The 27,732-nt window shown below is 36.9% G+C and overlaps 1 protein-coding gene across 2 annotated transcripts; it reads left to right on the top strand.

Annotated features, from left to right (window-relative positions):
• Positions 1-308: 308 nt before the first annotated feature.
• Pcf11 (PCF11 cleavage and polyadenylation factor subunit) lies at positions 309-26,542 on the top strand. 2 transcript variants are annotated; one of them, NM_001427432.1, is given in 16 exon segments: positions 309-785; positions 4,341-4,466; positions 6,029-6,217; positions 6,522-6,716; positions 8,023-9,140; positions 9,922-10,102; positions 10,200-10,290; positions 11,263-12,815; positions 16,177-16,276; positions 20,462-20,581; positions 20,992-21,097; positions 22,133-22,316; positions 23,130-23,285; positions 23,699-23,791; positions 24,231-24,266; positions 25,484-26,542. In NM_001427432.1, coding segments are annotated over 16 exon segments (4,656 nt in total). In that variant the 5' UTR covers positions 309-593; the 3' UTR covers positions 25,700-26,542.
• The last annotated feature ends 1,190 nt before the right edge of the window (positions 26,543-27,732 follow it).

Below are 27,732 nucleotides of genomic sequence, written 5' to 3'. Positions count from 1 at the left end.
AGCAGCCGTCCTCCACTGGCTTCCCTGGATGGGTTGTTATGGTAACAAATGACCGAACAGTCCCTTACGAATTGGCCAATGAGAACCGACCGTCCTTTGCACAGCGTCTCGGAGCAGGAGGTGTTGCGAAAGCCCAGTCTCGGCCGGGAAAGAAGGCGGCGCTTGGACGTATTGCGGAAGGGCCGGGGGCGGGGCCTGTGACACGCGCGGGCCAGCCAATCCCGCCTGGTGTTTCCAACGGCCCCGCCCCTTTACCGCACATTTCCCCTCCCCTAGTTCATTTCGCACGACGCAGCGGTTGGGAACACAGACATTTTCGGAGCTGGAGCCGCCACTGCCGCCGCCATTTTGTGTCTGTGGAGAAAGAAGCCCCGGCGGCGGCTGGAAGTAGACGGAGATTCCCCGTGAGGCTGCGGCGTTTCTTCCCCGAGGTTCCCCCTGGGTCGTCCCCCATCCCCCCTCCGCGGTCAGCATGTGGTGAAGCCGCAGCCGCCGGAGACCCGGGGAGCGAGGCCGAGGCGTCGGAAGGGAGGCGGGGTGTCGAGCGGCTTCAGCTTCGGCGGCGGCGGACCTCGGAGGGGGGCCGCGGCGCAATGTCAGAGCAGACGCCCGCCGAGGCCGGGGCTGCGGGGGCCCGGGAGGACGCCTGTCGGGATTATCAGTCGTCGCTGGAAGACCTGACCTTCAATAGCAAACCGCACATCAATATGCTGACCATTCTAGCCGAGGAGAACCTGCCCTTCGCCAAGGAGATCGTCTCTCTCATCGAGGCCCAAACCGCCAAGGTTTTTATACACCCCGCAGCCTCCTATTCTTCTAATACTCCTTGATTTTAGTGTCAGCCTCATCCCAGGTCTCGCTTCCATCCGAAGGGGGACGGAGTTCCTCCTTTCCAACCCCCCACCCCCGACTCGGGCTTGGTCTTTGGCCCCGGCTGGGAGCGTGGGCCTCTTTCGGGGAGGGAGCGGGGAGGATGCAGGGTGGAGCCCCATTTCCGCTTACCAACTCCCTATTTAGGCCACCTCTGAGTACGTCCCCACGCTCGCACGCATTGGGTTCAACCCTTTTCGGATGGGGGAATACTTAGAGACAGTTTGTGTTTTGGGAGCGAAAGAGTTAAAAACAAACCATCTTAAGCCCTTGGGAAGGTGGGGAGGGGCTTTCCCTCAGTGTCCTTTTTGGGGAATTGTGCTCTGTGGATTGGAAGGAGGTGAAGGGGGACCTGGGAGCGAGCTGTCGGTGGGTTGGGTATAGGGAATTGGCCCCGAGTGGAGCAGCGGCCTGTTAGCTCAACATGGCGCCTGCAAAGCACATGATGCGAAAGGGAAGAGAGGAGAAACCGTTCCCTGCCAGCCAGGCAGCTGCTCGCACCCGTCAACCCCATTTTGGGGTGGGGGCTGTTAGATCAAACTTTTATTCTCCTCTCGGAGGGTCTAATTTTGCCCCAGTGGTAGGGAAATTGGGCCGAGGGTGGGGTTTGGGCGTGTGGGGGGAGATCTTATCCAACCTGTAGGTGGAGAATTGGCCCAGTGGGTAACAAATACTTGGAGTTTCTTTGAAAATTTCAGTCCCTCCTTTCCTATTCTCTTTTTCTCCCTCCCCTGATAGTGAAGGCTTGCTTTTCTTCACCCCTTGACCGAAGTGGTCCTTTGCTACCTTCTGTTTTCCCTCTGGTCTTCCTTTTCTGTGGATTCATGTGGGAGCGATATGTCATTTAAGTAAAGTTACTGTTAAACTTAGTTATATTGAGTCTTAACCGCTTCCCAATTAATACGTTTTAAGTTACTTTTCAAGCTTGTACTTAAGGTTTAGTTTTTTTTTCTCTAGTTGTTAGTGATTGCAATTATCAGGATGAGCCTCCTTTTAGCAGAGTGAACCCCTTTTAAAAGGCCACTTTTAACAACAACCACCAATATATTGTTTAGAGACGGTTTCTGTCTAGTGTACAACTGAGTGGTCTGACTCTAATAAATGGTTTTGAAATGTGTGACTGGTATTATAAAATTTGTGAATAAAACATATAAAATATGTATTTGTCTTTTTTATTTACCTTTGTAAGGTGTAGAATCTGTTTCCAAGAATTTTTACTTATGTGGTTGTGTGTTTTAAACAAAAGTCTTTAAGTGACTTGGGTTCATTCTTCTTTAGGTCCATCCACTCTTTTGGGTAAATCAGTTCACAAGATACACGGTTTCACGTGGTCCTTTCAAACCTTAATTTAAAGAGGGGGAAGTTTTTTTTTTCCTTTAAGGGCTCAGCAAATTTATCGTGTTCATTTTGACAGCTAAAACAAGTCTTCACCTTTTCCTGTTGAATGCCTCTGAAACAGATGTTTTTTAAAGTATGAGGTTTAAGAAGGAAGCGCTCCTCATACTCAACTTTTTTGTTCATAACCACATTACATGTTGGCAGAGAAAATGTATCTTTTTTCCTTGTTGAAGACTTAACATTAAATACCTTTAAAAAAAGAACAGCACTTGGATTTATAAGAACAAAAGTTTTCAAACTATATTTTGGGTATTGATATTCACAGCACCTAATATTTAGCAGCTCAGATTGCCATTCAAAGGAGACAGCTTCTTGCTGGTTTTAAAATGGATCTACAAGACCTTGGAGAACTGAAAACTTTATGCAGACTATATTGACCACATAAAACTTGTATTTGTATTTTGTTACACAAAGTGGTGAAAATAGGTGGACTATTTTCTGGTGAAAGTAAGCGCAAGAGTTTTTTGGGCACATGCTTCCTGGTTATTTTTGTAAAGCCAGACTAAGTGGAAGATGTAAAGGTCACTTTGGGGAAAGAATCTTAATCTGGGTTGGGGGTGAGGGGAGGGTTTGCCATTATTTGGTAGCAACTGGCTTGGTTTAGTGCTTCTGGGAGTGTATGTTCGTGTCCTTACTCTTTAGCATCTCAGCAAAACTAAACTAATGGACTCACACCTAATTTCAGTCTTCTCGTAACAGTAGGGAAAAGGATATTACATAGGACTTCACTTGTACAATAAAACTCTAGCCTATTGAACAAATTGTGGTGTTAAAAAAGCCTATTTAAGTACAAAAACAAGACATGATAAGGTGAAGACACACCAATAAAACATTTGACATGTTGGTATTTAATAGTTTGCCCCCACACAGTGACTTTGTGAACCCTTTATTAGCACATAAGTTCTTTTTAATACAGAATTACTCAGATGTTTCTTTAGTCAACTTTGGTTGTAAAGGTGATAACAGAAGCAAGAGCATTTCCACACACTTGTCAGGGCAATTTATTTTATGAAGTATGACATTGTATACCCCAGAAGTGTGAGCCTGCCCTAGCTACAGGTAGCTATGGGTAAGTGTTCAGCTAGTTTCATATACACATGGGGTGGGTAATTGGGGGTTCACCTAAGTTTTGTTTTCTTAAATCATGGGTACTCCTGTGGAGTCAGTTAACAGCTTATATGGCATGTGTGTTAGTGCTTCCCAACAAGTCTGTGAACCTGCTGATGCTTTCTGGAAGCTTGCTGTACCTTCTAAGAGCCAGTGGTGGGTAGACTTTGAAGTTCAACTGGGGCAACTTTACCCTGGAAGGGCTGGTACCTTTATCAGCATCACCACTCTGGCTCAGCACAAGTTTAGAATCCTTGGTTTGTGCATGTAAGAGGAGAAATGTTTCGACGACAGTCCATGCTGTGAAGAGAACCGTCAGGACATCCAGGTTTCCAGTCCAGTTGAACCTGACTTACATGACTCAGCGGCTCCTCTATCCAGTTTTTCTTGTATCAGTAACAAGCTTGCACTTCTGCATGTTTGTGTGCAAGGTTTAAGCGTCTTGCCATTGACTTCATATGTGAAGTGTGTTTAAGTTCATTATTTGGATTATAGAAAAGTAATTTAATTTTATAGGTAACAACAAAGTTTCATAGACTTTTTAACATATAAAATTGTCCAGCGAAACCAGGGCATCTAGCAGAGTACTTGATTGATTTCAAGGTACAAGATAAACACTGATGATCCCCAAGCTGACACTTGGATTACAGAAAATATTTTTTTCCTCTCCTTTTATTGTCACTTTGAACACGGTTTACCAAATGCACACAATTTTATGTTAAGTATAAAGTACTAGAGATAATGGTTTTTTTCTCTTTATAATTCTGAACTTTTTTTAATGCACAATTAAAACATTGTTAGAAACAAGTACTTTTGAACACTTAAAGGCTTAAAAAGTTAACATCAAAAGATTTTGTACCAACAAAACTAGAGGTCTGTATTGTAGGTTTAGAAACACTTTTAAAAGTAATTTTTTGGTGGTAATTCACTATACTAAACTTTTCAGTTTCTTTTTTATACTTTAGGCTCCTTCCTCAGAGAAGCTTCCAGTTATGTACCTTATGGATTCTATCGTGAAAAATGTTGGAAGAGAGTATCTCACTGCCTTTACTAAAAATCTAGTTGCAACATTTATTTGTGTGTTTGAAAAGGTATATATATATATTTAGAAACATTTGAAAAAGTTTTAAATGTGTTCCAGATTAATAAATACTGGTCTTGTGTTGGGTTTTCTTGGGTGGTGGAATGTTTCATTGTTTTGGACATTTTACAGTAAAGTGCCTTTTTAAAGAAAGTGACAAATGATAGTTTTTTTATTCTAGAGTATTAAAGTGGATGGTGTTTAATCCATTCAAGATTTGAGTATACCCTTAATTAACTTGTATAATTGTGTATTTTTGAAATGTATTGGTTATATGAAGTTATTTGTAGAATATGGATGAAAAGTTAGCTTCCATAGTGCCTAGTTTTGTAGTTTAAATAACTGGTGTTGGGGAGTGGAAAGCATGATCCTCCTGTCCCTCAGTTCATAGTTCCTATTAAGTCCCTTCCCCACAATGGTTTTTAGAGTTGTTACCTTGTTAAAGTGTTAAAGTTACAGGTATGTGTGAATGGTGGACCAGATAATTGCTTTAAGTTATTCTGGAAATACTTTAATTCCTCTTTAGTGCTTGGGAGAAATGCTTAATAGCTAGAAATTGTACATTTCCATTGTGATATTGTAACTGGTCATTTGGTTAGCAGGAGGTGTTTTCTGAAGCAATAGGGCCCTTGAATATATTTATTTTAAAGATTACTAACATAGTTGATGTCATATTTTAATACTTTTTATAGAACGTACCAGCTGTCTGAATGGTAAAATTGGGTAGTAGGGTTATTTAAGTGGGTAGAAAAGAAATAGTATATAGAGGAGTAGTTTTGGAAAGCTGTATTTCAGGTATTAAAAAGTGTCAGTGGTATGAATATTTGTAGATTTTGCTAAATACTAGTTACTGGAGGATAAGGACAGCCCACTTTGTAATAAGTAGGGGAACTTAACCTGATTTAAATTTCAGTATGTTCCAATTATTTGGAGGTTTGGTTTCTAGTATTATTATAGTTAATAAAAGTGACCTTGTAAATATATTCTCTAAAAACATGAATATAGATAAAGGGCCAAAGTTAAAAACTTGTGTAAGTACTTTTTCTGTTTTCTGAAAATCTTATTACATACATTACAATGTGAACAGGCAAGATATATAATGCCCATTCTTGCCTAGGATTTTGCGAATAAAAATTATGAGGGTGTCTTCTGTATCCAAAGTAGTAGTTCATAGATAATAGTCATAGGATATTGTGTTTGGTTGTTAAGATAATTTTCTCTTTTTAACTATTTGCTACTAGCAAGTAACATAAAAAAATTAACCATCAGGTAAACCAATTTCTGGCTTTATGTTTTCATCCAGTAAGTTTATTAGGAATATATCAAGCCCTAAAATGTAGAGCCTTTTGTGCTTTTGAAAAGATAAAAAGTTTCCTGGCTGCTTGCTTAAAGTCTACTAGATAACTACTGTTCTGATTTCTTTTGAGAACTAAAAAAATTAGCAATCAAACGTGCTTTTAATAAGTTTTTATGTACAAATGGATAATATGTGAGTTGGAAGTAGCTTTATACTTAAAATATATAACATTTTATAGTAACTTAACAAGCCAGAGAATTATTCTGTTGTTTTAGGTGGATGAAAATACTAGAAAAAGTTTATTTAAATTACGTTCCACATGGGATGAAATATTCCCTTTGAAGAAACTTTATGCCTTGGATGTCAGAGTCAATTCATTAGATCCTGCTTGGCCTATTAAACCTCTGCCTCCTAATGTGAATACATCTAGCATCCATGTGAATCCCAAATTTTTAAATAAATCGGTAAGTCTTTATGTGAATGATATATATGGTAGTACAATTTGACTCTCAAGTATTAACTTCTGTAAACGTTCCAAAAAGCAAAAAACTAGAATCAGTTTAAATTGAAAAAGTAGTAAATGTGTATGTGTAATCACCATATCTTTTATGTAACATTTGGCATTTTAAATCCCTAAGCACTTTTTTGTGAACTTTTGTATTGGATATTTGTGACTATGGAAAACAGTAAGGTAAAGTTGATAATTTTTGGTTGACCTTTGGCAGGTCTAAATAAATGTTTTGCTTAAAAAGTCTTCTTTTCTTATAGCCTGATGAGCCTTCAACACCTGGCACAGTGGTCAGTTCCCCTAATATCTCCACTCCTCCCATTGTACCTGATATACAAAAGAATCTCACCCAGGAACAACTAATAAGGCAACAGTTACTGGCAAAACAAAAACAGTTGCTAGAACTTCAGCAGAAAAAGCTGGAACTGGAGTTAGAACAAGCTAAGGCACAACTGGTAAGTAGGGGAAATTTGCTATTTAAATCTTTATAATAGGGAAACACTTATTTTGTAATTTGAGTATTTTGACTTTAACCTACTTTAATTTAAAAATTATGATACTGATTAAGCCAAACTTTCATATCCTTATTATAGAACACTTGATTTTGAACGGTATGCTTTTTTCTCAATATGTTCTTCTAGATTGATGTCTTGGGATGCAAATGTGTCTATTGTGTGTGTAATATATATGTATATATTATATATATTGTGAATGTATGTGTTGTGTATGTGTAACTATATATACACACACACACATGTGTATTAGGATCGGTACTGGGATCCCTATTATACATAGTTCCAGGTTTGATGGCATAAGACTGTAATCCTAGTAGTTGGGAATAGGAGGCAGGAGAAAGAAATTTAGGGTCGTCTTTAGTCACATAGCTAGTTTGAGGCCAGCCTGGGCAGCATGTCTTAAAACATTAGGAATAAAAATACAACTCTTACTAGATTAGCACTAAGTTTTGTTTTACAATTGTTTTTAATATGGTTTTAATATTTCAGTTCTAAGATAGTGTATTATGGTGAATGTCTTTAAGTAATTTTCATGAACAAATCAGGTTTCTAAAAGTTTACAAAAGTCATCAAAAACAAAGAAATGCAAGAGCATATGTGCATCTAAGTTTGAGATTGAGATGTAGGAAGACAGAATTTTATAAGTTCATTAACATTTTGAGAGGAACTATCTTATGACAAAGTTTAATTAGAATCATTCTATGTCTTGTGCAGAACAGTTGTAGTTTAGTCATTTTACTGTTTTGAGCCACAGTCTGGTTTAGAATCATAGATGATTTTGAGGAATTATTTTTTTCATTGTATTAGAAATTTTATTCTAAAATGTAAAGGGCTGGTAAGAAGTAAGGTCATTTATTTTCTTGGACTCTTCATTATATTCATACATTAGAAGTAGAATATTGGGGTTGGGGATTTAGCTCAGTGGTAGAGCGCTTGGGCCCTGGGTTCGGTCCCCAGCTCCGAAAAAGAAGTAGAATATTGCCATGCTTGGTGATAATGTGTCTTTAATTCCAGAACTGGGAGCTAGAGATAGGCAGACCTCTCTTTGTGTGAGTTCCAGGCCCTCGAAGGTTATATAGGGAAACCCTTAACCCCTCCTTTTGTCCCCTTCCCCACCCAAAAGTATGTATTGTTAATGCAGTATTAATGCAAATGGATATTTGGAAGTGTTCTAATATAATCTGTATAATGACAAAAAAATAGTCTCCATTGGTTATGGTATTAACATGAACATTTTGTATTTCAGGCAGTATCTCTGAGTGTTCAGCAGGAGACAGCCAACTTGGGTCCTGGTTCAGCACCATCTAAATTACATGTTCCTCAAATTCCCACTATGGCTGTTAAAACTCCCCATCAGGTCCCTGTACAACCTGACAAAAGCCGAGTGGGTCCCTCCTTACAAATGCAAGATTTGAAAGGAACTAACCGGGATCCCCGACTTAACAGGATGAGCCAACATTCTTCCCATGGCAAAGAGCAGAGTCATAGGAAAGAATTTGTAATGAATACAATAAACCAGTCTGATATTAAAACAAGTAAGACTGTGCCCTCTGAAAAACTAAATTCATCCAAGCAAGAAAAAAGTAAATCAGGTGAAAGAATAACCAAGAAAGAACTTGACCAGTTAGATTCTAAATCTAAATCTAAGTCTAAATCACCATCACCTTTAAAAAACAAATTATCCCACACAAAAGACTTGAAAAATCAAGAATCTGAAAGTATGAGGTTGTCTGATATGAACAAGAGAGATCCACGATTAAAGAAGCATCTTCAGGATAAAGCTGAGGGCAAAGATGAAGATGTAAAAGAAAAGAGAAAAACTGCAGAAAAGAAGGATAAAGATGAGCACATGAAATCATCTGAACATAGATTGATTGGCAGTAGAAGTAAAATCATAAATGGCGTTGTCCAAAAACAAGACATGGTTACAGAAGAATTGGAAAAACAGGGGACAAAACCAGGGAGATCAAGTACTAGAAAGAGATCGAGATCAAGGTCACCTAAGTCTCGGTCACCAATTGTACATTCCCCAAAGAGAAGAGATAGACGGTCACCCAAACGAAGGCAAAGAAGTATGTCTCCCACTTTGGCACCCAAAGCTGGAAAGATGCGTCAGTCAGGTCTTAAACAGTCACATATGGACGAATTTCCACCACCTTCCAGGGAAGAAAGAAATATTAAGAGAAGTGCTAAGCAGGATGTTCGAGATCCCAGACGACTCAAAAAGATGGATGAGGACCGGCCTCAAGAAACTGCAGGTCAACATTCTATGAAGTCAGGTGGTGACCCAAAGGAGAATATAGAGAATTGGCAAAGCTCTAAGTCTGCCAAAAGATGGAAATCTGGTTGGGAAGAAAATAAAAGGTATGTTGCTGATGTTTTTGTTAAAATAAAATGTATGATTTTTATTTCGATGTTTTTACTTTATTAAGGCAATGCTCAATCAAACGTTTGTCATGTTAGCATGAACTCACTTAGTAGTATGGGATGGCCTCCGAATAATGACAGTCTTACTACTTTAGCCTCCTTAATGCTGGGATTATAGGTGTGATTCTTCATTCCTGGCTTTAGCATACACACTTAAAAGGTAGTGTTAATTTAGATATTAATTGGATATTACAATTAATTTTTTTAGACAAGCCAGTGGGTTAACTATATTTCATTAGATACTTGTAGAGAGGTTTACTCATCTTCTAGAGGTGTTGTATGTTTATATGCAAGAATCATAGTTGCTTGTTTTTTGTTTTTAATTGTTGGTGTTTTTCGACAGGGTCTAGCTATATAACCCCACTTGGCCTGGAATATGCTAGCTAGCCCACTCTTGTCTTTGAATTTATGATTCTACTCCGTCAGCTTGGTTTATTTATTTATTTATTTATTTTTTACTTTGTGTGTGTGCTGGTAGTACTGCTGGTAGGGGTCAGACCTAGTATTAAACCTAGATAATCATTGCCCTGAATTAAATCTCTGAATTAAAACTCTAAGAATCAGAATTCTTTATTTAGCTTGCTTTTTTCGAAATTTTCAGAAAAACTTTTATGTTCCTATTTTATTTAACCAGATCCTTAAAATATCCTTAAGTATAGCCTGGGAGTTTTATTTTTTAAATAAATGCTTCGAAGTAATACTGCCTTTGTGGTTTCAGCTTACAACAGGGAGATGAACATAGTAAGCCTCCTCATCTAAGGCATAGGGAAAGCTGGTCAAGCACTAAAGGAATCTTGTCACCTCGAGCTCCAAAGCAGCAGCATCGATTAAGTGTAGATGCCAATCTTCAAATTCCTAAAGAATTAACTCTTGCAAGCAAAAGAGAATTACTTCAAAAGGTACTATCATTAATTTCATGTAGTTATTTTCTTTTATTCAGTTTTTAATATTTTTTATATTTAAAATACTTAATTTTGTTTTATCATCCCTATGCAGACGAGTGAACGTTTAGCATCTGGTGAAATTACACAGGATGAGTTCCTTGTTGTTGTGCATCAAATTCGACAGCTATTTCAGTATCAAGAAGGTAAACATAGATGCAATGTACGGGATAGTCCTAAAGAAGAAAATAAAGGTGGATTAAAAAAGAAACCTCTCTTATCTGATGCTGAATTAACCTACTATGAACATAAAGCAAAACTGAAAAGGACACAGGTTCAGCATTCATTTCCAAGACTTGATCTCTTAGATCCTGATATTTTTGACTACCCTTTGACTGATGCCTTGTTGTCTGGAATAGAATGTGAGCCATCCAAAAGTAAACATGCAAGTAGGAATAGTGGAGCACAGTTTGACAGAAAAGAACAATTTAGTGAAAGAGCAAGACGTCTTTCTCCTATATCTGGGAGTCGTACTTATGCTGAGAATCTTTCACCCCATGAGGGCCGGAGAAGACATGACGAGCAAGTCTCTGCTAAAGGTAGAAAAAGTTAAATGAGATTATGCCTATTGAATCACACAGCAGTGAAGGGAAAATGAACAAGCTAAGTGGGGCTGGATTTTATCACGGTTCAGACTACCTTTTTGTGTGTGTGTGTGTGTGTGTGTGTGTGTGTGTGTGTGTGTGTCTGTCTGTCTGTCTGTCTGTCTGTCTGTTTTGTTGCCTTTTCTCATGGAAAGGGAAGGGACCTAGTTAATAATTTATAAGATCAGTTATATTAGGGACTTCATTAAGTTTTTAAAAAAAAAATTGATTAAATCCACAAAATCCAAGGAAATAAGTTTTATTTTAGCTTTACAAATAGGAAACAAAACTAGAGATGTTAAGTAATTTGCTCTCAAAGTGAAATGACAAGTACCTTGATAGGATGGGAATTTTTTAATCCTAGGTATATCTGAATCAAAAGGGCATCTTCTTAACTTACTGTTGCTGTCTGTCTCTTCCCTACCCACTAATATAGTGAGATAATCTTTGGATAGGTTTTAGATAACTATAAGAAATAGAGATAAGTGGATATAAATTCATTTTAGTGAAAATGTTTATTTTTCTTTTTGAAAGGTGTACGAGAGGAGCAGAGATCGCCATTTAATGATCGTTTTCCACTTAAGCGACCTAGATATGAAGATTCAGATAAACCATTTGTAGATGGCCCAGCATCAAGATTTGCTGGCCTTGATACAAATCAGCGACTTACAGCTCTAGCTGAAGACCGACCGTTATTTGATGGACCTGGTAGGCCATCTGTGACGAGAGATGGCCCAACCAAGATGATTTTTGAAGGACCTAATAAATTAAGCCCTAGAATTGATGGACCTCCTACACCAGGTTCTCTTCGGTTTGATGGGTCACCAGGACAAATTGGGGGAGGAGGCCCTATGAGATTTGAAGGACCACAAGGTCAGTTAGGAGGTGGGTGTCCTTTGAGATTTGAAGGCCCTCCAGGACCAGTAGGAACACCTCTGCGGTTTGAAGGGCCAATTGGTCAAGGAGGAGGAGGTGGTTTTCGTTTTGAAGGTTCACCTAGTCTGAGGTTTGAGGGATCTGCAGGTGGTTTACGATTTGAAGGACCAGGGGGTCAGCCTGTGGGTGGTCTCAGGTTTGAAGGACATCGTGGTCAACCTGTGGGTGGTCTCAGGTTTGAGGGACCTCATGGACAGCCTGTGGGCAGTCTTAGATTTGATAATCCTCGAGGTCAGCCTGTAGGTGGACTCAGATTTGAAGGGGGTCATGGTCCATCAGGGGCTGCAATTAGGTTTGATGGGCCTCATGGTCAGCCAGGTGGTGGTATCAGATTTGAGGGCCCTTTGCTACAGCAAGGAGTTGGAATGAGGTTTGAGGGTCCCCATGGTCAGTCTGTAGCTGGTCTGAGATTTGAAGGACATAATCAACTAGGTGGGAACCTTAGGTTTGAGGGACCACATGGTCAACCAGGGGTTGGGATCAGGTTTGAAGGACCTTTAGTTCAACAAGGAGGTGGAATGAGGTTTGAGGGTCCTGTACCAGGAGGTGGCCTGAGAATTGAAGGGCCTCTGGGTCAAGGTGGTCCTAGATTTGAAGGTTGTCACTCTTTAAGGTTTGATGGACAGCCAGGTCAGCCATCACTTTTGCCAAGATTTGATGGATTACATGGCCAGCCAGGTCCTAGATTTGAAAGAACTGGTCAGCCAGGTCCACAGAGATTTGATGGGCCACCTGGACAGCAGGTTCAACCGAGATTTGATGGTGTACCTCAAAGATTTGATGGGCCACAGCACCAGCAAGCATCAAGATTTGATATTCCTCTTGGTCTACAAGGAACCCGATTTGACAATCATCCTTCACAAAGGATTGAATCTTTCAATCAGACTGGCCCATATAGTGATCCACCGGGCAATGCTTTTAATGTTCCATCTCAAGGACTACAGTTCCAAAGACACGAACAAATATTTGATACACCTCAAGGACCAAATTTTAATGGACCACATGGCCCTGGAAACCAGAATTTCCCAAATCCCATTAACAGACCATCCGGACACTATTTTGATGAAAAGAATCTTCAGAGTTCTCAGTTTGGAAACTTTGGCAATTTACCTACACCAATGTCAGTAGGAAATATTCAGACATCTCAACAGGTAAGCTGTTCTAGTTGTTCTAAAATTATGTGGTAATTACATAGGTAAGTAAACTTAGGACAGATTTGTAGTCTAGGCTGCGCTCAAATACTCTGTGTAGCTTAATTCTTAAGGTTGAGTTAACTTTTTTCTTTTTTAAAAAAATGTTCTTAGTATTTGGGAAAGGCTTTAAAAACGTACGTTATGGTGTATGTTCTTTTTTTTTTTGGTTCTTTTTTTCGGAGCTGGGGACCGAACCCAGGGCCTTGCGCTTCCTAGGTAAGCGCTCTACCACTGAGCTAAATCCCCAGCCGGTGTATGTTCTTAATATACTTAATGTAACACCTGGATATTTGGAAAGCGGGGTGAGAGTTTTTGGGGGGTGATATTTGCCACTTATATTCAAATGATTGTAGCTCTTCCAAGATACTGAATCTTCTCAGTTTTTCTCTTCATGTCTTCCTTCTAACGGAATGTGTGCACTTATTTTTAAAAGACCATAGTTTATGTTTTATGTGCCTGTTCTTGCAGGTGTGTCCAGGTGACACACAGGCCAGATGCAGGGCACTGGAGCTCCTGTGGGCTGCTTTATATGCCTGCTGGGACCTGGGTTAGGTTCTTTGGAAGAGTAGAGCAGAAAGCACTTCTAACAACTGAAGTATCTTTTCAGTCCCTATTTCATATCATTTCATTTCTTTGTGAAAAGGTCTCATTTAGCCTTGACTGGTATTGAACTCTGTGTTCCATAGGGTGACTTTGAACTTGCGTCTCCTGTCTCCACCCACAGAGTGTTAGAACTACAGCGTGCCCATTGTTTCCAGTTCTGGGGGTTAAACAAGGGCTTTGTGTGTGGTAGGCAAGCACTCTACTGTCTGTGCCACTAAACTGTTTCTTACTTAATTGTACTTTTGTGTGTTTGTGTTGGTGTGCATATGTGCCATGGTGAGCTTGTGGAGGTCAGAGGGAAACTTGTGGGAGCACTTTTCTCCTACCCATGTGTGAACCAGGGGTCATCAGGCTTGATGGCAAGCACCTTTCCCCACTCAACTGTCTTGGTTGAATTTTTTTTTTTTAAAGATTTATTTATTGTATGTATGTGAGTACACTGTTGCTCTCTTCAGACACACCAGAAGAGGGAGCCACCGTGTGGTTGCCGAGCCATCTCACCAACCCTCTTTTTTGTTTTTTTCATGCTAATTCAATGTTTTAATGACCTCCATTACCCTGCACAACTGTTGAGCCCTGATTTGCTTAAAAGAAAACATTAGAACTGATTCGCTTTGAATGTTTCTTTTTAACCAAGAATTTCTTTAGTCTGAGTTAAGAAATGAAGTTGTATATATCTTTATAATTTTGAATTTTCAATTTTCACAACACTTTTAGGTACTCTAGTTGGATACAATTGCTTGATATTAATCCCCACACGGTAAACTTGCTACCTGCCTTTTGATATGTGGTAGTCACATGAACGTATACAGTCATCCTTCCATGTACTTGTGCATTTTTTGTTGTTTTAAATGAGTCTTCCTTGAGCTCAAGCTGCCTAGAGCTTGCTATTGGAGCTCAGGCTGCCCTTGAATTCTCAAATCTCCTGTCTTAGCTTTTTAAATTGTTCAGTTTACAGGCCTGTCCATCCATCCTTGGCTTTATTTTGCATACTTTTTTTTCAAGGTTTATTTGTTGTATTCTATGTGTATGAATGTTTTCCTACATGTATGTATGCACACCATGTGTATGTAGTGACCGTGGAGGCCAGAAGAAGGCATTAGATTCCCGCCTGGAACTGGAATGACAGGTGGTTGGTTGTGAGTCAATCAGGGGGGTGCTAGGAACCAAACCTAGGTTCTTTGTGAGAGCAGCCAGTGCTCTTTAAACCACTGAACCAACTCCAGCTTTTTGTTTGATTTTGAGACAGGGTCTTTCTCTGTAGCTCCATATGACCTGGAACTCAACTATGTAGAAATGAGATTGTCATTACCAAATGCCGTACAATTTTTAGTCTTTTTTTTTTTTCCTGTGATGTATCAAATTGGTTTGTATGTGTGTGTCTGTGTGTGTGTTCATTCATGTTCTACACTGTTGTCACAAAGATAGTGATCAAGATTTATAAATTATAACAGTATATATAATATATACTATTCATATAATAATAGACTAAAATATTCATGTAACTAAGTCCAAAGTACTAAATTTGTATGCTACTACAGTACTTATTTTACTACTTTATTGCAATCTTTATCTTTATTGCAGTCTTAATCTGGAGCTTGAATTCAGAGACTCTAAACAGATGATATACCACTAAGCCATAATTTAAGGCCTACACTCAGATTTGTTTTTTTGTAGCTAAGGCCTTAACTCTATTCCATGCTGTCCAGACCTCAAACTGTATAGTTCACTTCCATCTCAAATTCAAGATAGTTGCCCTGTCTTAAACCTCTCAAGCACACTGGGATTATAGATGTGAGCTACCATCCCCAGCAGTTTTTTTTTTTTTAAATTCCCTTTGATGACTTTTGGTAATATACTGTGAACTCCCGCTATAACCTTATTCAAAAATGATGGCCAAGTAGGATGACTGCTTGAAGTTCACATTGTTTTTTTTCTTTGCTTTTTCCCCCCAAGACATAGTTTTATTAGCATAACTCCGGATGGCCTTAAATTTGCAGTCCTCTTGCCTCAGTTCCCAAGTTACCACTCCTGGAATTGTAGTTATACACCATCATACTTGGTTGAAACATAAAACAGACTTTTGAGTGGAAAATATTCAAGGTTAGGAATTCTGGCTTCAGTTTTGTTAAGTAGCAGCTGTGATTATGTAAAGGTTTTATTTCTGGAGGCCAGTTCAGTTCTTCCTTTTGTGAAATAAGAAAAAACATACCAAGGGGAAAGTGACTTGTATAGCATAAACACATTTCATTTTTTTTGTTTTCTTTTTTTTTTCGGAGCTGAGGACCGAACTCAGGGCCTTGGGCTTGCTAGGCAAGCGCTCTACCACTGAGCTAAATTCCCAACCCCATATAAACACATTTCTTTATACTTTGAGAAAGTACCCCCCCCACCCCCAAGGTTTCTCAGTGTAGCCATGGCTGTCCTGAAACTCGCTGTAGACCATACTATCCTCAAACTCAGAGTCCTGCCTCTGCATCCTGAATGCTCTTTTATGTCATCCTTATTTAAAGGAAGTTTTTAACTTAGTCTCAGTTCCTTATAACTCTGAAACAGATAGAATTATTAGAAACTATTAAAGTTTGTGGAAGTACACCAGTTGTTACTTTCTAAATCTTTATTATCATAGACTTGGGCCTTAGAACATTTTTATGTGGTAGAATGTTATTAGAAATTTATAGAGAGACTGTTTTTAAAATTAACACTTATCTTAAAGGTTCTGACTGGTGTTGCTCAGCCAGTTGCGTTTGGCCAAGGACAACAGTTTTTACCAGTTCATCCACAGAATCCTGGAGCTTTTATTCAAAATCCTTCAGGTATGTATTTCTGAACTGTGTGATATTTTCAAGACATAACTTTTGTTCAATAGCTTTTGGTTTAGAAAATGGCATTTTTGAGAGATTGTGTTCAATTTGTAGAAATTTAATCTGGGTAAAGTGTTTTATTCTTTGAGTTTATGTTGTTGTATTAGGTCATACAAACCTTGTTTTACAGCTAGAGATGATTAGATTGGACATGTAGACTAATCAAGAGGGAAGAAAATGTAATGAGTTGAGGTTTGCTAGAGGAATGATAATTTTTAATTTTATTATATTTTTTAAAAGATTTATTTATTTTATATATGTGAGTACACTGTTACTATACTAGAAGAGGGCATCGGATCCCATTACAGATGGTTGTGAGCCACCACATGGTTGCTGGGAATTGAAATCAAGACCACTGGAAGAGCAGTCTGTGTTCTTAACCGCTGAGCCATCTCTCCAGCTAGAAGGAATGATTGATAATTTTGTTGTGATAGGCTGAAGAAAACTATAAACAGAAACTTTAGTTGATATTTGTAGCTTTTTTGACTGTGTGTATTATGATCTAGTAAACATAATACTGGGGAATATTACCTCATAAAGTGGTTCATTTATAAGTTTTTAATGGGTGAATGAATAGAAAAAACCCCTAATTTCTTAGCCAGGTCTCCCGATAGGTATTTTTGTTATTTTAGAGTGACTTATAACTAATAATGAATTTTAAAATTAATTTTTCTTTGTGGTAAATGGGAAATATATTTTTGTGTACACATACACACACACGAGAGAGAGAGAGAGTGTGTGTGAGTGTGTGTGTGTGTGTGTGTGTGTGTGTGTGTGTATACTGCTGTGATACTTGTTTTAGTTTCTAAATTGTAAGGCCTGGGTATATAATACAGTTCAGTATTAGAGCACAGAACTTAACCAGCATACATGAAGCCCTGGGTTCAAAACGTTTCTAAGCTGTTTTAGAAACATACTTTTGGGAGTAGATAGTAGCTTGGTTATAGATCATTGGCCGAGCATGTACAAAGCCTTGAATTCCATACCATACGCAAAAATCTTCCAAACAAAAGACACAACCAAAGAAACAACTCCCTCCAAACACATGATACTTTGAATATAATTTTGTTACTGACTTCACAAAGTTTTAAAGAATTTTCATAACTTACAAACTAGGGAGGTTCTAATGAAGCTACAATTTATGAATTAGTTCTTAAAAAAATTCTGGGGGGCTGGAGTTGTCTCGGTGGTTAAGAGCACTGACTGCTCTTCCAGAGGTCCTGAGTTCAATTCCCAGCAACCACGTGGTGGCTTACAACCATCTGTCATGGGATCCGATGCCCTTTTCTGGTGTCTGAAGACAGTGACAGTGTACCCACATACATGAAATAAATAAATCTTTAAAAAAATTAAAAAAAATTTTGTCAATTTAAATTCAGTACAAATTCTTTTAATTTCTGGATGGACAATTAGGGTTAGTAAGCAACCCCCATAGTTGTGGCTGGGTCAGGCATAAACAAGTGTTATCCTTGTTCAATTTTTCTTCTATAAAAGGAGATAGTAGTGTCAGTATTTCTTGGAAGAAATATTAATTTCTTAAAAGTTTAAAAGAAAAATGAGGTGTGTGAAAAGTTTTAAGTGCTGTATGAATATATTCTTCTTTAGAAACTACTTTTTCTTGTTGAATAAAGAATTTGTTGGGGATGTAGAGATAGCTTAGAATTTAAGAATATATACTGTTTTTGTAGAGGACCTTTTTTAGTTCCCATTACCTACATCAGATAGCTCATAACTACCAGAAATGTAACTTGAGTTATAGTGAGATCAAGTACCTTTTGTCTTAATGGGTACTTGTGTATGTACATACAGACACACAGTATGCGTACTGGTCTCTAGGCACTTGTACACATGTGCCTACACACACAAATAAAATTATTTAGAAAAAGTTTGTCATGTTGAAGCTGATGACATAAGGTTTAAGAACTATATACTTTTCTTATTTTTAGAATATTGATATTTATTTATTTATTTAGCATTTATATGAGCCTTGTTGCAGATGAAATGAGTTTGCTCCCTGTGGGAATATTGGTTGAGGCATTATACATATTTTTATATTTTTCTTAAGTTCTACTGGTTCTTTCAAAAAGTATGAACTATTATTAGGAAGCTGTCTTTCAGATTCTCTTAATATTCTTTAATTGAAAGTAATACTCTTTCCATAGTTCTATTCTTGTTCATTTGCTGCACTGCATGGAAAGCTTTGTGCTAGGAAGAATTTAGTAAGATTCATCCTTTGAAGAACTTTTAGTGTGACAGATATGCTCTCCCCTTTATGAACTGTATATTGTGCCAAATAACACCTCATTGCCTTACTAATAGTATTTATTTAACCTTCACGTCAACCTCAGACAGGAACTATATTAATCCTCTTTTACAAGCAGTAGAAATTTAGGCCGCAGTAAGCAACTACTTTATGTCTCGCAATTAGAAAGTTGAGTGTCTAGCTAAAATTCTAGGAGTTAGTAGCGTAATATTCTTCTTTATCTCCGAGGAAACATGGATACTTCCAAACAAATGAATAGCTAATTATCCCCCTTAGACATACAAATAGTTCATTCTCATGTTGAACTTGTGTAAATGCCATTGTAATTGATTATTGAGGCAAACATTCCTGCATTTAGATACTTAATTTGAATAGACAATTATATTATATATGCACACTGTAGTGGATTTATCTAATGATCAAGGGTAGCGCCTATATGTATTATGGATACAAGTTGATTCTGCCTTTCAGTGGAATAGTTAATAGCATTTTTTTCCTGGAGGTGTAGTCATATGGTTAACAGTAGAGTAAACACTTAAATATTACTTAATTTTTACATAGGGTCTCACTATGTAGACCAAGTTAGCCTCTTAACAGATCTACCTGCTTCTGCTTCCTGAGTGCTGGGGATTACGAGGATACATCACCATGTTCACTGTTTAAAATAGTACTAGAACCCAAACCTAGGGCCTTTGAGTTTGCTAGGTAAAGCACTCTTCTGCCTACCTGCTGGCCTACCTGCTGGCCTTGTTTTTACAAATGAGTTAAAGGATTAGTTATTAGCATAGTGCTAGCAAGATAATGGGTTGGGTTGAATTTGAGAAGATTGTTGTCTTACTCAACTTGTTAAAGCTTTGGTAAAGTTGATAGTGCTTAGCAATGGTTTGAATTCCTTGGTGAGGCCAGCTCAATAAGTATCAGATGGGTAAGTGTTCTAGGCTTCAGGGCTCATACATACCCTTTCATCAACCATTTCTCTGGTTTATCATACCATGGAACAACAGCAGTACTCCATTTGGCTGTTTTTTTTTTTTTTTGTTGTTCTTTTTTTCGGAACTGGGGATCGAACCCAGGGCCTTGCGCTTCCTAGGCAAGTGCTCTACCACTGAGCTAAATCCCCAACCCCGGCTGTGGTCTTTTTAAAGAGACACTTCACTACTTAATCTTTAGAGAACTACTTTTTGAGGTGTTTAGATCAGGGCTAGTGAAATAGAAAGGTGGAAGTTGGTCTTAGAAACTGTGCTGCATGCATAGAAGGATCATAAGACTTATTGTCCCTTGAATCCTGCTTTATTTCATGTGCAAGTAACTAGACAAGTGATAAAGTGACAAGTAATACCCCCCTTTTAAAAATTGTAAATATAGGGGCTGGGGATTTAGCTCAGTGGTAGAGCGCTTACCTAGGAAGCGCAAGGCCCTGGGTTTGGTCCCCAGCTCCGAAAAAAAGAAACAAACAAACAAAAAATTGTAAATATATAAAAATTATTTAAATATATTAAATGCTTAAAAAGTTAAAATAATTTAATAACAAATTTGATAATTTAAAATATTTAAATATTTTTAGTTTAAATAACTTAAAATGTTTTAAAAATAAATTTGATAATTTAGTAAGTTTTATATATGATATGTATATCATATATATAATTAGTCTATACACTCACACACAGCTTTTATTATCCTGGAATATTTTTCAAGTAATGATTTATCAGCCAAAAAGAAAAGTTGAACTTGTTAAATAATTGAACACATCATTACAAAGATTTATTGTTGGTGGAATATCTCGAAGAAAGCTATAACTTTGAAGAAATACTTAATATGGTATGAATCTTTATATCTTTTATATTAAGAATTTTTTTTTGTGTGTGTTTTTTAAGGCGGTCTTCCTAAGGCCTACCCTGATAATCATCTCAGTCAGGTGGATGTAAACGAATTGTTTTCAAAACTGCTAAAAACAGGAATTCTCAAATTGTCACAGCCTGACTCAGCTACAGCACGTGAGTATGGTTGTATACATTTGTATACACCAAGCTTAAATACTATTATTATGGTGTATAGTAGGTTATTGTAAAGTTCTACTCTTGAATAAATTAGTATACCTTGTAATATCTTTTGAAAAACAAGTGTAATTTTTTTTATAAGGAAAATGTTAACAATATCTACAGATTGAACTATCCTCCTGGCCTACTGTTTTAGTTAACATTACTATAAATACCATATACCGAATTTTACTAGTCCTTCGGTATTTGAAAATAATTTGAATGTTGAAGAAAAAAGATTTTAAGAAATTTCTTTAGGTTCCTTTGCCAGTAATTGTCATATCAAACACTTAATGCTTGTAACCAGTGTTTTGCTATAAAGAACAGAACAGAATGTGATATTGAAAAATGAATCTTGTCGACTGCAGAGGTAAATGAGGCTGTTGCTCAGCCTCCCCCTGAGGAGGAGGAGGATCAGAATGAAGATCAAGATGTTCCAGATCTTACTAATTTCACAATTGAAGAATTGAAGCAGTATGTGATATTTTAAAATTTTTACTATTACTGTGCATTGTTTCTGTACTTGTGTGTGAGTGGAGGTATTACCTACCATGTTTGTGTAAGTTAGAGAGCAAGTTTTGGGAGTTGGTTCTCTCCTTCTATTGTGGTTTCTGGGGGTTGAACTCACACCATCAAGCTTTTGTGAAGAGTACTTTCATCTGTGACAGTCATTTAGAGAACAGTGGCTTGAATCATACCTTTTACCTGTGCTCAAGTTTAAATATTAAGGTACTTATATTCATGCCTTATTTCATGTTTTTTTGTATTTATTTATTTATTTATTTATTTATTTATTTATTTATTTATTTATATCATTTTCTACTTTCTTTTTTGAGATGTCTTGTTAGCCTGAGCTGAACTCTGAATATTGGGATTACAAGTGTGAGCCATCCTGCTTCTAGATAGCAAGGAACAACTGTAAATAAAACGCAAACATTAGGGTCTGGAGAGACAGCTCAGTGATTAAGAGCACATACTGTTTTTTCAGAGTCTCTAACTTGGATGCCAAGCAGCCACATCAGCCATGGGGTCTGACAGTTTTATACTCTGGCACCTGCACCATGTGCACATTTACACATATAAATTAAATATAATTTAATTATTCTTGTTACACATTAAACTTTATTACTTATAACTTTAACTATTCTTTAAACTCAAAAAGGTCATTTATTTATTCAAAACATTAATAATTGTAATTCTCTTTCTGTTCTTTCTACTAATCATGTCTTCTCTTTATTGATAGTAACTTCATATTAAGCAGTTGAATTACTGTTGCCTTGTTAGGGAACCTATAGTGTTTCTCCATTTTTAGCCAAAAGAAAATAAGTAACCAAGGCAAATTTATAAATAAGAAATAGGCTCCAAAGCTAAAGTAAAAAGGGTCAGTAACAAAGTAATTTTTACATAAATCTTTCTGGTTTGATTTCTGTTAAGATATAGAAAACTTAAGTATTTTGTTTTTAGCCACTGTCATGTCTTAAAACTTGAAACTTTCTTTTTTCAAAATAGACGTTATGACAGTGTAATAAACCGGCTGTACACTGGGATTCAATGTTACTCTTGTGGAATGAGGTTTACGACATCCCAGACAGATGTTTATGCAGATCACTTGGACTGGCATTATCGACAGAATAGAACTGAGAAAGATGTTAGCAGAAAAGTCACTCACAGACGTTGGTACTACAGTCTAACAGTAAGTAATCCATATGCCTCTGAGTAATCTAGATGTCAGTTATACTGAAGTGTATGTTTAAGTAATTGCTGAAGGTTAACATGAACTTTCTGAATAAAACTTTATCCGTGGATTATTTTTTAGATTTATGATTATTTTGTGTATGAGCATCTTGCCTGCACCTCCATGAGATCTGACACCTCTAGCTTCCTTGGATACCTGTACCCATAAATCCTTTAAAATATTTAAATTTCTAACATTTCTTTAATATTTGTTGGAGCTTTTAGTTCTTCTTTAAAGATGAAATGCACTTATGTAGTGCTTGAGGAGGCCAACTAAGGGTGTTGCCTTGGAACTGGAGTTAACAGATGGGTGTGAGCTACCATGTTAGTGGAACTGAACCCTGGTCCCACAAGAGCAATAAATGGTCTTAACCATTGAGCCATCTGTCCAGTTCCAAAATAAATGTAAATGAAACTGTGAAGTTTATCTTGTTAGTGGTATCTTAGAGTTACTAGGAAATTAGCATTAAGATTTCAGTCAGTGCCTGATTTGGCGACCTGTAATCTTAGTAAGGTGGAAGGCTAAGGCAGGAGGAAGATTGCCAGTAGGCCAAGCATAGCTACGTGGTTGACAGCTGGGCTACATATGAAGACCCTGTTGGAAAGAGAAAAAAGATTAGTTATAGGGCTCAAAGAAAACAAGTATATTAAAGTAACATCAGAGCACATTGTATGAAAATGTACCCATAACTTTAACATGATTACAGTTATGACAAAACTGTAAAAATGTGGATAGAAATGAACCTAATCTTTTACATCAATTTCTTTTAAGGACTGGATAGAATTTGAAGAAATAGCTGATCTGGAGGAACGTGCAAAAAGCCAGTTTTTTGAAAAGGTTCATGAAGAGGTTGTCCTTAAAACTCAGGAGGCTGCTAAAGAAAAGGAGTTCCAAAGTGTACCTGCTGGACCAGCTGGAGCAGTTGAGGTAATAGAATGGTGTTCGAAATTCCTGTCTCTGGCAGTGTACCTCACATCCTTTTAAGTCATAAACATGTTTTATCCCTGGCATGGTAGCACAGAGGATCAGGGTTCAAGACCAGGCCCAGCATATTGAACTGGATGCCAGCCTAAGGTACATGAGACATTGTTGTAGCAAATATAAAAATGATTTCTTGTTAAGGTTTTTAAAAAAGCCAACAAGAAAGTCTTGGCTGTTTCATGACCAGTTTGGGTTGGATGCCATCAGTGACTAATAGTGAAATGTTAATAACCTTTTTTTGTGAAAGGCTGGAATAATCCATAAAACTTTTTTTTAGATTTTCTAAAATTTCTTACTCAAAAGGTTTGTTTTTATTTTAATGAACAATGTAAATTTTATTTTATATGCTTCTATTTTAGAGTTGTGAAATCTGTCAAGAGCAATTTGAACAGTACTGGGATGAAGAGGAGGAAGAATGGCACTTAAAAAATGCTATTAGAGTAGACGGAAAGGTAACTTTCAGTTCTTTATACGGCATTGTTAATGATCATGTTTTAGAATAACTCACCCTTTTGAAGATGATTCATAGTCCTTTCTGGGTTTGTTTAGTGAAAAGATACTGAACTTCAAATAGTCAATGTTTCCTTTAGAGGAATTCTAGCAACCATATGGTTCTATACTTAAACTGGACTCAACTAAACTTTCTGTCTTAACTACATTCTTATAATCATAACTGTTATTCTCTTGAAAATAGAGCTAGACATTTTAAGTGTACAAAGCCAGGTTTAAAGAAATGGTTTTTCACTCTAAGTTATGTTAGGTTAAAAGTTTGGATATTTTTTTTTTTTGGCCAAATGAATTTTATCATCTCTTGGTTTAAAAATTAAAGAAAAAAATTCAAATGTATTAAAAATGAACATGCATGTAATAACTATTTTTTTCCTTCTTCAGATTTACCATCCATCATGTTATGAAGATTATCAAAATGTAAGTTCTTTTTGGATAGTGTATATTTTTATTTATATTAATAAATTTTATTTTAATTTTTTAAAGTTAGTAGGTTGTTTATTAGATATTGGCATTATGCTCTGATGTACATTGGTTTATTACTGATAAAATACAATTAAAATTCATAGTAATGTTTACTTCTAGTTTTGTTTACTTGAATCTTTATAACTTTTACTGGACAACCAGACAGAAAATTTGAGAACTAAAAAGAATCACAACGGGCAAAATTTTTAGGGCTCTGGGAAGAACTAATTTTTTTTTTTAATGTATTTAGTCACTTGGTAGAGGGATGATATTTTGAAATTTGTTAGGCTAGGCATTGGTGGCACATACCTTTTAATCACAGCACTTGAGAAGCAGGAGGATCTCTTGAATTTGAGACCAGCCTGGTCTACATAGTGAATTCCAGGATAATCAGGACCACTTAGCAACACTGTCAATAAATAAAAATATTTGTGTCTGTATTTTCATGTGAATGCAGGTTACACATATGGAGGTCAGAGGACAAACTTAGGTGTTAGTCCTTAACCTTTAATGAGTCTCTTTTCTTTTGTGATTATACCAGTCTAGTTATTTTACAAGTTCCCAGGGATTCTCTTATGTATCTAAATTTTATGTGTGTCCTGGAGATTTCAACTCAGGCCCTTACACTTGCATGGTAAACTTGCATTTTATCCACTGCATCATCTTCTCAGCTCTAATAATACACTTTAACTGATGACTTATATAAAATTGTCAAAAACATCAGTCTAGTAGCCCCAGAAATTCAAATTATTATATCTATATCTTGACCTTGACTTTTCTAAACCAGTGGAACATGTTGACTACTCATGGCACTGGTTTGATATAGATTTTAATACATATTTAGGTCACTAAAAGACTAGAGCTTCCCTAGGGTGTTTTTGATGCAGGGATTTAAAAAGATCTCAAAAGACTACTTAAAATCCACATAACAGACTCACAAAATTAGGATAGGATTGTCTTTTGTATTATAACAATTACCTACTGAAGCCTGTCTGACTTTTAATGATACTAATGTTAATGTACTCCTTGCTGAGTACATACTGAACAGTGTTATTAGCTTGTAGGAAGCAAGCATTGTAATTGAATGTCGTAGTCCTTTGTCTGAACTCTTAGAAATTGTTACTTAATGGTTTGAACCTTTATTAGTACTTATAGGGATTTTCATTTTGTAGACATCTTCATTTGATTGTACACCATCTCCCAGCAAGACACCAGTTGAAAACCCTTTGAACATTATGTTGAACATTGTCAAAAACGAATTACAAGAACCCTGTGAAAATCCCAAAGTTAAGGAAGAACAAATTGATGCCCCACCAGCTTGTTCAGAAGAAAGTGTAGCAACACCCACTGAAATTAAAACAGAAAGTGATACAGTTGAGTCAGTTTAAATAAAATGAGAAAGGTATGCTTTTCTTTTTTAACAAAGGCTGCTGTTGGATCTAGGTGAAGAATTTTTTTATGTATATATAGACATATCTATATAAATTGTCTAGCTGTGGCAGGGCCTTCAGCTATCATTTGGTTAATAAATACATTTTAGTATTTGCATTTCCTACTGCCTGCACAGTTTCAGGTGCTTGTTGTGTGAAAGTTCTGTAGATGAGTGCAAATGTAACAAAATGAAATTGTATGTGTACAAATGTACGATTTTCACTTGTGAACTGTAAATTATAAATAAAAATATTTTTGCTATCCATGGAGTGTAATATTTATGCACACCATCAAATAAAGACAGTGTTTCTATACTTTTATTGGGCAAGAATGGAACTAAACAGCAATCTTAACGCGATGTTTTTTTCTAGTAGCTTCCTGGGACTTATAGCAGCAAAGTTCAAACTTAGTTTTTCTCAAATAGAAAAGCAAGATTAAAAAAAAAAAAAAAAAAAAAAAAAGGACATGTGTGCTTACATATAGATATGTATCTCCAGCTAGACTCACCCACAATGTCCACTTTTGGAAAGTATGTTTATTCTTAAACTTGGACACTGATGCCATCAAGCAACTAACAAATATATTTAACTACTAAAAGTGATTTTTCTTTTTAGAAAATATTTTTAAAATTGTCAATTTAATGCAGATGAACACATTTCTATTTTAAGTTACAGGGATTCTGTGTAAGAATGTTCATATGAAAAACATGGTTAACTTTTTTCTTTGTTGGTTTTGATTGAATTAGATGGATAACATGAGATGTTAATATTCATACATGTAATAAATTGAATGATGAACAATCTTTGTTTGTATTTCTTGAGCGACCTTAAAATGTGACCCCTATGTACATGTTTTAAAACAAGAGTGCAGTGCCAGCTACACTCCCAGATACATTCTTCCATTTATAGAAGATAAGGATATGGTACATAAACAGTATTAAAACTTGTAATGTTTTTTTGGTGGGAATCGGAGGGCTTCATGTGATTTCTTTGATTATAGCACCAAAGGGTACTCTGGTTTATGAATAAAATTTAGCAACTCCAAAAGTACAGTGTGAAACCTGGTTTTGTCTTATGACTAAGATAAATGTTATAGTTGAAATAAGCATATCAAAGTATTGGAGAATTTTAAAGGAATAATTTATAGAAGTGGTATTATAGTATAACTAAGAATGGAATGAACATTGTTAGGCTTATCACTGGACAGTTAGGCTTGAAACAGTTCCCCCCCCCCCTTTTTTAACGTGTTTGCGTCACTGTTGTACCTAGTACCCAAGGAGGCTAAAAAAGGCATTAGGTCCCATGGAGCTGGAATTGCAGCCAGCTGGGAGTTGTATGTGGACACTGGAATCCAGACTTTGGGTTTTTCTGCAAGAACAGCATGTGGTCTTAACTGGTAGGCTCTCTCTCCAAGTCCTTACTTCAAAAATTTACATATGGTTAAAACTGTAGTGATTTTAAGAGAATCAGTTTCTTACTCATACTAAGGGGTATGACAAATGCAGGATTTTTCAAGTTTTTCCCCTAAGAACAAAGGACTACAATCTTAAAGAATGTTAATCTGAAAGTCAGGGTTGGAGAGATGGCTCAACAGTTAAGAGTAAAGAGTACTGGCTGTTTCTTCACAGAATCCCAGTTTGAGTCACATTCACAGCACACCCCAATTTCTATTTATAGTTCCAGGGGATCCTTCTTGCCTCCAAGGGCATCAGGCAGACACAAAGTAATCCATATACATTAAAAACTAAAACCTAAATATTAATTCTCCATTCAGCAGTAAATTATAAATAAATGCATCACAGACAGCACAACTGATGTTATACATGAACACTGCCATGGAAGAATTGTACCATCCAACAATGTAGGCCACATTTCCTGCTGCACACCCTTTATCTTGCAAAACCACTGACAGCTACTACCAAATACTTAGAAGAGGACCAAGAAAGGCCCTAGATAAGAAAATATAGGCAGATGGGAGGATAAAGAGAATT

Source organism: Rattus norvegicus, chromosome 1 (genome assembly GCF_021556685.1).
Source record: "Rattus norvegicus strain SHRSP/BbbUtx chromosome 1, alternate assembly SHRSP_T2T, whole genome shotgun sequence".
Classification (NCBI taxonomy): Eukaryota; Metazoa; Chordata; class Mammalia; order Rodentia; family Muridae; genus Rattus; species Rattus norvegicus.
Note: the sequence above shows the minus strand (reverse complement) of the source record. Positions and strands in the feature narration are given on the sequence as shown.